This window comes from Corvus brachyrhynchos, unplaced genomic scaffold (assembly GCF_000691975.1).
Source record: "Corvus brachyrhynchos isolate BGI_N302 unplaced genomic scaffold, ASM69197v1 scaffold1003, whole genome shotgun sequence".
NCBI classification, from domain to species: Eukaryota; Metazoa; Chordata; class Aves; order Passeriformes; family Corvidae; genus Corvus; species Corvus brachyrhynchos.
In genome coordinates, this window is record NW_008236959.1 from 4,697 (window position 1) to 14,474 (window position 9,778).

The window sequence follows — 9,778 nt, forward strand, 5'->3', positions numbered from 1 at the left end:
AAGGGCATCTGTGCCATTCCGCCGCTGGCAGCAAGGGGCCCAGCAGTGCAGTGACGGCAGGCAGTGCTGATCCAGGGACGCTGCCGGGGGTAGTAAAGGGCTAGCGGGCTGGCAGGGAGGAGTGGTGGAAGGTAAAGAAGGTGGACTGGGGTGGTAGGACTGAAGCTGGAGGCCATAGCCACAGCCGTAGGGTCTGTAGACACAGGGTGGCTGCTGCAGGGGCTGGGGGGGGGGCTGCAGGAGGAAGGCAGCAGCAGGGTTCATGGTGTGCAGCAGAAGCTCGGGTGCTGAGAGCTGCTATTGCTTGAAGTGCTTTTGGCAGCACAGGAAGCTCCTGTTGTCAAACATGTTGACGCACTTGGGGTCAGTAGTTGGCCTTGCCTGGGTTGCTAGGATCCTAAGGAATCTTGACAAAGTAGTCACTGAGGGAGATTGTGGTGGATGCTGTACTGACATGCAGGGAACTTCTCCCAGTAGTAGGGGAAGTGCCTGCTGATGAATTTGCAGATCTTGCTCAGTGTCAGCCACTTCTCAGGGCTCTGCAGGATGGCCATGGTGATGAGAGCGATGTAGGGAGTAGGGTGGCTTCACCAGACTGTTCTTGCCACCCTTGTGCACCCCGCTGCCACTGCCTTCTGTGGGCCATCCTGAAGGGGGGCCGTGAACTGTTGCCCACCCCACTGCCACCACACACGCGCGACTGTAGTAGCAGGGTGTTGTCATGGAGGTCACCCACATTCTCTTTGTCCTCTTCCTCCTCCTCGTCCTCAGCATAGGAGTAGTGGCAGGGGTGGTGGGACTGTGGCTCCTTGTCATCCTCCTCATTGGTCTCCTCAGGCAATATTGACACTTCAGACGTCTCAAAGTTCAGGGTCTTGGCATGATGGCAGGACAGCGCATTGGCAGAGGCTGGTGCGGCAAGTGAGCAGGTGTGTTCCTAGCTGCCACCAGGTACCTGCGCTGCTCCGCAGAGAACTGCCAGTTGCTGCTGCCGTGATGCAAAAGCGCTCTTGCCACCTGCTCAGAGGTAGCAGCTGTTTTGGATTTTATTTTGGGATATTTTTTCTGCTTAAAAAAATTTCTCTCTCTCTCTTCTCCCCTCCTTTTTTTGTCTTTTGCTTTTTTGGGGGTTGGGGAGAAGTACATGGAGGGGCTGTGCCACCATGCCTGGAAGTCTGTTCCCTCTTCTTTCTCCTCACCTCAACCCCCAGACATTAATGGATGTGGGGCAGGAGGGAGAGCGCCTAGTCCTGTGAGGAGGAAGGGGGAGAAGAAGGAGGATGCTGGAGAGGAGGAAGGGTGGAGGCAATGAACAACTGTTCTTAGCCATCCTCTTTCTGCTATTCATGATTTTGTAGATTTTATCACACCTTGCTAGGTCAGCTCTTTTTCAGGATGAAGCATTCTGCTTGAGAATCACTGGATTAGCATGGAAGTAATTCTGTATTGCTGATAATCCTTGCCATCCTTCTCTCTGACTTCTTGTTCAGCTCAGGCTGTAAGTGTTCCCAGGTGTCTATGATTGCAACAAGAGCCACATCTTAAAAATCCTCTAGAAGAGCACAAGATGCCTACATTTGCTTTTCCAGATTTTATTTTATTATTTCTACTCTTTTAAGATAGTGTCTATTCACAATGCTAGTGGAGGGATCTTTGATTTTCAAAATGAAACACTGGCCCTTGTAGCTAATACAGCAGGGTTCTCATCACATGAACAAATGTTAGTTTAGGTTACATTTGATTTCATGTCTCCGCTAGCTATTGAAAACCTTTCTAACATTCTCCACAGACCCAAATTCTTTGTTGTAGACAAGCTCTGGCAAATTAGGAGGGAGATCCCATAATTAATGTCTCAGATATTTCAGATATTTTCAATTTAATTCTGTGTGGGAGACGGAGTAGAAACTCTTGCAATTAAAGGAGGTTTTGATTTACAACCCTGGAAGAGGCTAGGTCTGGCTTAATTGACAGAGGTTTATAGACCATTAAGCAAGAGGATCACAAGCCTATGTTTCTATAGTTATAAGTAAAAATGTACACTGGGTGTTCTGGTGGAGGGTTTTTAAATATAATAATGTGATTTTATATAGTTTAAGTTAAGAATGTAGATGGTATAATAGAAGTCTGTGTGGATGTGACATGACAAGCTATTGGTTAAGACACAACCACACTGCAGTGAAAAGTAGCACAGGTGATAGGTCATAAATCCAAAACAAAGTGTCGTTTTAAGTGCCTATTGGATTAGAAAGTTATAAATTACGATGGAACTCTAAATCTTGTGACTATTAGCCATTATTCGGAGGTATTGTTAATCTTACGCTTTGAGACTGATGCGTTTTGTTATTTTAAGCAATAAATCCGATTAGTCGCATAGTACCATCTCTTGTAATTAATTAATCCAATGAGTGGAGCACGCTATTTCAACAATTCTGTAGCAAGGCAAATAAGCCCTGAAGGAGTATGAACCCATTCATAAATGCAGTGAAGATTGGCAGGTACGCTCTTTGTTCACTTATAAATCTTTCGGGATAAGCTATACTGTGATCAAAGATAGAGGAGATTGATTTTTCATCTAAGGGGGTGGCAGGTTCCTAACAGGGCTTGAGCAGAATGAATTCGTAGCTGCTGCAGAAGGAGGAAGACCCTCACCCCCATCCAACCTCCCCACCTCTGGCCACCTGCACTCATCATTTACCTCCCATCGAACACCAAACTGGATCAGGAGGCCTAGAAAGTCAAAGGCAAAATCCAGAATGAATTTCACACTTGCAGCTACCAAGACATTAGTCAAAAGCAGCATGTTGAAAGGTACACATCTGAAAGTGTAGCAAATTTAGTCCTGGTTCATCCTGGGCTATAAATGTGCCATCCTTGGGTAGGACTATTATGGTTTGGGGTCACATCTGAACAACTTTTTCGACATGCAACTTAGCAGTGGTCAAAACATTTCTGTGATCATGGCTTAAGCAATCAAGTTTTCTTGGATTCTGGGTATAGGACATCTACAGGAATAATCTATTTGCTTGATCCTGACATCTGTGCATTAATATAAGGTACCATCTTTTTCACATATAGACAGTGAGGAATACTGTGACTTTTGACTTTTATCTATTGTCTAGCAAGATCTTAATTGTTGCTTTCTACCACGAGAGACTAACATGAAAGCTTTTCTAGGCAAGCCTTTACCAATCTCATTAACATCTACTCTGAAGTATTTGGTAAAGAAGTTAGGGGATTCTCCATGCAGCATTTCTCTAACTATTCTCTAATTGGCCTCTGTGGGGTGTTATAGAGACATCCCATAGCTCATGAAAGGTTTGTGATGTGGCTTGAAGCCCAGGTATTTTGGGTTGCTGAGTTTAAGAGTTACAGGCATGGTGAGAAAAGGAAACTGTTTACTGAGGAGCTCTATCTCTTCCTAGACGCTGAAGTCTATTATTCCATACAACTCACCAGTACATAGTACAACACTAATATATGAGATGAAAATAGCACTGTACTTAAATTTCTTCTTCCTGGGCTCCTATTCAATGTTTATATATTTAGTATCTCTTCAAAAGTTAAGAATTCTTTAGTGAGTCATATGTCCAGACTTTGAGAGATGGTTTCTTTTCCATTCATATCTCTCACAACACCTTTGTTCCTGGACCCCATAATGCTGCTATTTTCCTTCACTAGATTAATAACATATATTCATATTTTTTACAAAAAATTAGCAGTTCCCCCGCAATGTCCTGTAGCATCTACATTAGGAATGAGATCATTATTATTTCCTGTGGTGCATTATTATTTCCTGTGGTGCCTTGTTGATGTGCCATATACTTCTGCTTTCTTGACTGTTGAATACAGCATTCTTTTGAACAAACATTCCCTAAAGAGACTCTGAATATTGGGCAGATTTCCTTCACTGCCTGAAAATACATTGAATATGTGCTCTTTGTGATCATTGGCAATCAGGACAAATATTACTCCCCTTTAGCCCAACCACTTACGTTTATGACCTGTGATTTGTTTCCTGAATATGATACTAACTTAACACCTCTTCTCAACATACTGTATTATTACTTACACAGCACTGGACATGTCTTTCAGGAGAGCTTTCCCACTGGCACTTTAACAGCAACTTTTGTCATTATTCTGCCTTTCACATAATTTGGGAGACAATTTTCATGACTAACTATTTTAATGGTCTTTTTCCATTTCTATGCTGCTTCTGTGCAGCTAATGAACTTTGCTTTAACAATGTATATTCTTTGAGGATTAAGATCCTAAGTTTCATCTTTTTCAGAACTGAAAGGATGCTCGCTGAGCTCACACTGTTTCAGTACTACAGGCTTTGGATCTGTTTCATTTCTCAACAGAAGTTCTTCAGATACAAGTAAAAACAGTTTTAGGTTTATGTTTCCTATGATGCAATTCCACAAAAAGGACTGGAGAAAAGAAGCCAATCGTATTGTAACATTCTAAAATGCTTTTTTTCTGATGCAAAGTTTGCTTTTGGAAGGTCTGCTGTTCATTCCAGGAAATGTAACCAAATCTTACAGACTCCCTTAAACTGTAGTTCTTTAATTGCTTCAATTGATTCCTGATACAACTCAGTGATGTGGTTATCAGCATAATTTGTCTTCAAAACCTCACAGGAGGGAATATGATATTATACCTCCAAGCCAGTGAATCCTAGGCTGACAGCTGGGACTGCACTTTCTACAACTTCTATCTTGGAATAATCTTTCTGTGATTCATTTTCATTTCAGTATTTCAGCCTATTAAAACATTTTTTATGTTTGTAATCATCAATTTGCCTTGTAATTCTGAAATCTTTCTTTTATATTGATGTCAGGCTGTGAATCTGAAGAATTGTATGGGGTTTGCGAGGCCAGGTTTTGGTAGTGGGGGGCTACAGGGGTGGCTTCTGTGAGAAGCTGCTAGAAGCTTCCCCCATGTACGGCAGAGCCAATGCCAGCTGGCTCCACAACAGACCCACTGCTGGCCAAGGCCGAGCCAATCAGAGATGGTAGTAGCACCTCTGGGACAATATATTTAAGAAAGGAAAGAAGTTACTGTGCAAAAGCAATTGCAGCCAGAGAAGAGAGGACTGACAATATGTGGGAGCAACAACCCTGTAGACACCAAAGTCAGTAGAGGAGGGGGCAGAGATGCTCCAGGCACCAGAGCTGAGATTGCCCTGCAGTGCGTGGTGAAGACCATGGTGAAGCAGCTGTCCCCCTGCAGCCCATGGAGGTCTCTGCAGAAGCAGAGATCCACCTGCAGCCTGTGGAAGACCCCAGGCTTAAGTAGGTGGATGCACACAAATAAGGTTTTGACCCCATGGGAAGCCTATGATGGAGTGGGCTCCTGGCAGGACCTGTGGAGAGGAGGACCCCCACAGTGGAGCAGGTTTGCTGGTAGGACTTGTGACCCTATGGGGGACCCACACTGGAGCAGCTCATGAAGAACTAGATCTAAAAGAAAAACCATAGACACGGGGACAAGGTTTGAATTACATAACCAAGAAAGAAAATACAACATTTAAATATCTTCCAGGCAAAAAAAAAGCCAAACTAAGGACAGATCCATTCATGGAAAAAAACCCCTGCCAGGTGAGGCTGCAAGCAAGAGAAGCTGAGGGAAGCAGGGAGGCAATGGAGATAAGCCACACACACCAAACCAGATCGCAAACAGAAACGAACACGCCCGAAGGGAGAGGGGAAGAAAAGGGGGGGCGGGGAAGAGGCGTGGGCTTTACCTTGCACCCCAGCTCAGCCACACAAATAAACTTACTTAGTGCAGCACTGGAGTCCATTGCTCCCTACAAGTAGAGTAACCTCCACTCGCCATCTCATGCCTCTAACTCCTCCCGCGGTCGTGGCTCCGCCCCTCCAGATTTCACTGCCGCGTAGGGCGCACTCTCCTGGTTTAGGCAGTGGCAGAGCGGCGTGCCTGGCTTCCCTTCCGGCCGCCATCTCGCGTGTTCTGTTCACTCCTCATCCCGCTCCCATAACCCTCATCTCCCCTCGCTCTGGCACCGCTGCTTCCGCTCTAAGAGGTACAAAGGAGACGGTGGGGAGGGACTAGGGTGGAATTTGTTGCGCGACCAGGGGCTGCGGGTTAGTGGGCGGCTGTGGTTGGGGCAAGGCAAGGCAGTTACGGGCAGGGCCTCAGGAGAGCTGAGCTGAGCTTCGGCGGCACTGTGTGGCAGACCGACCCCCGCCCCGTCTTTCCGTCGGGTGTGCGAGTGTGGTGAGGGGTAGCTGCGGAGCCCTTGTGCCCACCTACTTTACTGCCGGGCCCAGGTTGTGGCCTGGGCCGCCGAGTGCTTCCTGACCTGTTTTGCATGGGTGCTCTTGTTGCTTCCACAGATGAAAGAAACAATCATGAACCAAGAAAAGCTTGCCAAGCTCCAGGCCCAAGTGCGCATTGGTGGCAAGGTAGGAATTGTCTCCCATCCCTGCCTTTGGGATTGTGTGTCACTGTCCATACACTGGGCCTCTCATGTGGGATCCTGAAAACTCGGGTGGGGAGCAGCCCTAAAAACTCCTGCCTTGGTTGGACTGTCCTTGGGGGAAGCTGCACTGCTGCAGGGATCTCTAGTGAGTTCAGTAGAAGCAGAATGTAAGAGTTGAACCTCCAGCCTTTTCTGTTTGGATTTGTTATATTATAGCTGACTTGTAGCCTATGTTCTTATATAGGCTATATTAAAAGGCATCTGGGATGGGGCAACCCTGGATGTATGTACAAACCAGGGAACGAAACATTGTAGAGCAGCACTGCAGAAAGGGACCTTGGGGTCCTGGTTAATGGTAAGTTGGATATGAGTCAGCAGTGCCCTGGCAGCCAGGAGGGCCAACCGTGTGATGGGGTGCATCAGGCACAGCATCACCAGCTGATCAAGGGAGGTGATTGTCCTGCTCTGCACTGGTGCAGCCTCACCTCGACTACTGTGTGCAGTTTTGGGCACCACAATATAAGAAAGTGTTATGAATAACTGTTTGAGATACCCTTGCTGCTGATTTTTTAAGCTATAAGTAAAAACCAGATTTAATATTAAGCGACAGCATGACAAAGTTTGTTGGCAAGATTCACTCTACTACTTACTAGACAGTTAAGGCACACCAAGGAGAACAAGCAACAACAAAACCAAACAAAATCCAGGCAATCAAAACAGAAATGAACAGAGAACTATCTAGGGGGGATGTGAGGGGGTGTGTGTGCACGTGTGACAAAAGGATAGCAAGGGCAAGGATAAAAAGGAATATGGCCTAAAAGCTTAACAGCGCTCAAACTTAACAGTACTTCAACTTAACTTATACCTTAACCTTAACAACTTAACAGAGGAATAACAATTAACAGCATTTAACCTAAATTATAACTTTGAAGTTAAACTTAGCAACTTAGCAAAAGAACAACACTTAGCAGCATTTTACTCAGTTTATAACTTATGACTTAACATTACTTACAGGCCTAACCTACTTAGATACCTAAGGTACTTAAACATCTAAGAAAGCAGCATTTCTCCTAGATTTGCTATAGCATATGTGCACGTGTATGCACAGACATAAAGAGTCAGTGCAAGTTACCTGTGAAAAATTCCCCTCAAGGGTAAGTGAAATATTCAGATGACTTTGCATCTCCCCAGCGGGTGAAGGGTCGGGCCTCAAGGAGCGGGGGTATTGTCCCAGGACTCGTCATTGTTTGGCGATCCTCTGAGTATAGCAAACTTGAGAGTTCACTAGCTCTGAGAGGCCCCACTCAGAGGGAGGTTGCTGGTCACAGCCCGCTGCAGTCCAGAAGAGCTCAAAGGGTCTCATTTTGGAGTGCTGTTTATAGGGTTGCAAGAGAGTGGGCTTTAGTCATAACAGTGTTTCATCCTGGCCACAGTTTGGGTCAGCACTTTCTTTGAAAGTGTGAGAACGGGGATGTTATGCCATTCAGGCAAGGAAAACAGTTTCCAAGGCTGTTCATAAAGAAAACAGGAGCTTGTTAGGCAGCAGCAGTTCCTGGGAGCAGACAGTGTTTCTGATAAGCTCAAGAAGAGCTCAGCCCAGGTGCTGTTTGTCAAGGCTGAGGCCTAACAAGTGTTTCTCAGATCGCAGTGCAGCCTGGAAAAAGGGAGGGGATGCACCACCACAGAAAGATATAAAGCTATTAGAGAGCATCCAAAGGAGGGCTACGAAGATGGTAAAGGGTCTAGAGGGGAAGCCGTATGAGGAGCAGCTGAGGTCACTTGGCTTGTTCAGCCTGGAGAAGAGGAGACTGAGGGGAGACCTCAGTCTACAACTGTAGTTGCCGTCTACAACTTCCTCACGAGGGGAAGCAGAGGGGCAGACACTGATCTCTTCTCTCTGGTGACCAGTGATAGGACCCAAGGAAATGGCATGAAGCTGTGCCAGGGGAGGTTTAGGTTGGATATTAGGAAAAGGTTTTTCACCCAGAGGGTGGTTGGGCACTGGAACAGGCTCCCCAGGGCAGTGGTCGCAGCCCCAAGCCCATCTGAGTTTGAGAAACGTTTGGACAACGCTCTCAGGCACATGGTGTGAATCTTGGGGCTGTCCTGTGCAGAGTCAAGAGTTGGACTCTATGATCCTTGTGGGTCCCTTCCAGCTCAGGATATTCTATGATTAGGATTTGAAGTAAGTAGACCTTACAGCAAATTATCTTGGTTATAGTTTTCATAATAGACTAGAGGGCTATGTTCCAAATTCTCATAAAAAATCTTTAAGATGCCTGTGGCTGTTTTCTTGCTTTTTAGAACAAAGCTAGAGTTTCTGTACTTGTCATACTCTTATCATTGTAGAATAACATGCTCGGAAGACCTTTTTATTTTATTATAACATCTGAGTTTATGTAGCTTTGTGATATTTTATAATCTGAAAATAAAAAAGTATGTTTAGTTGTATGCTAGTAAACATGTTAATTACAGTTTCAGTTTTAAGGCAAGAATTTGTTAGCAATTTATTGTTTTTTATACCTGAGAAATGCGCACACAATATTTAGAATACAAGCTATTCTAAAATAAGACAATGGGAGCAGTGGTAAGGGACTCTGGAGTGCAGGTAGTTTTTTCATCAGTCCTCCTGATCAAAAGGAAGGAGTTTGAAAGTGTTAGTCAAATTTGGCAAATCAACAGATGGTTACAGGATTGGTGCCACGGCTGGGGGTTTGGCTACCTAGACTATAGGACTTGGTTTGAGAAAACTGGTCTGCTAGGGGCTGATGGGTCCATCTGTCAGAGAAGGGGAAGACCAACTTCAGTCATAGGCTTGCCAAACTGGTGAAGAGGGCTTTAAACCAAAATTGCTGAGAGAGGGGAAACTCAGTCTATCCCACTCCTACTAGTTAGATGCTGGGGCTAGGGAGAGATGCCCAGAGCCTGGAGAGGGATCGCAGGTCAGCAGGAGAGCATCTGAATAGTAGCACCAAGGAATTCCAACCATTCCAGCCAGTAAGTCAGCTTCATCAGGGGCCCAACTTAAATGCCTCTATGCAAACACATGCAGCATGGGGAATAAACAGGATGTGCACATGCCTGCAGGGCTATGATCTTATTGGCAACACAGAGACATGGTGGGAGGCTCCTGTGATGAGTATTTGAATACAGGGACACAGGCCCTTTAGGAAGGACAGGCAGGGGAGACAAGGAGGTGGTGTTGCCCTTTATGTCAATGAGCAGCTGGAGTACATGGAGCTCTACCTGGGGATGGATGAGGAGCTGACTGAGAGTTTATGGGTCAGGATTAAAGGGAGGGCAGGGACAGGTGACATTATAGTGCCCAGGGGT

The 9,778-nt window shown here is 45.6% G+C and overlaps 1 protein-coding gene and 1 pseudogene across 1 annotated transcript in view; one reads left to right on the forward strand and one right to left on the reverse strand.

Moving 5' to 3' along the window:
* Nucleotides 1-5,963, reverse strand: part of LOC108445234 — a 7,521-nt pseudogene extending 1,558 nt beyond the window's left edge.
* Nucleotides 5,964-6,330: 367 nt separating this feature from the next.
* LOC103611674 (transcription factor BTF3) overlaps nt 6,331-9,778 on the forward strand; it is a 21,389-nt gene continuing 17,941 nt past the window's right edge. Inside the window, exon 1 of the mRNA XM_017728388.1 lies at nt 6,331-6,428. Within this exon, the coding sequence (XP_017583877.1) occupies nt 6,360-6,428 (69 nt within the window). The 5' untranslated portion in view covers nt 6,331-6,359. The remainder of the gene's footprint in view (nt 6,429-9,778) is intronic.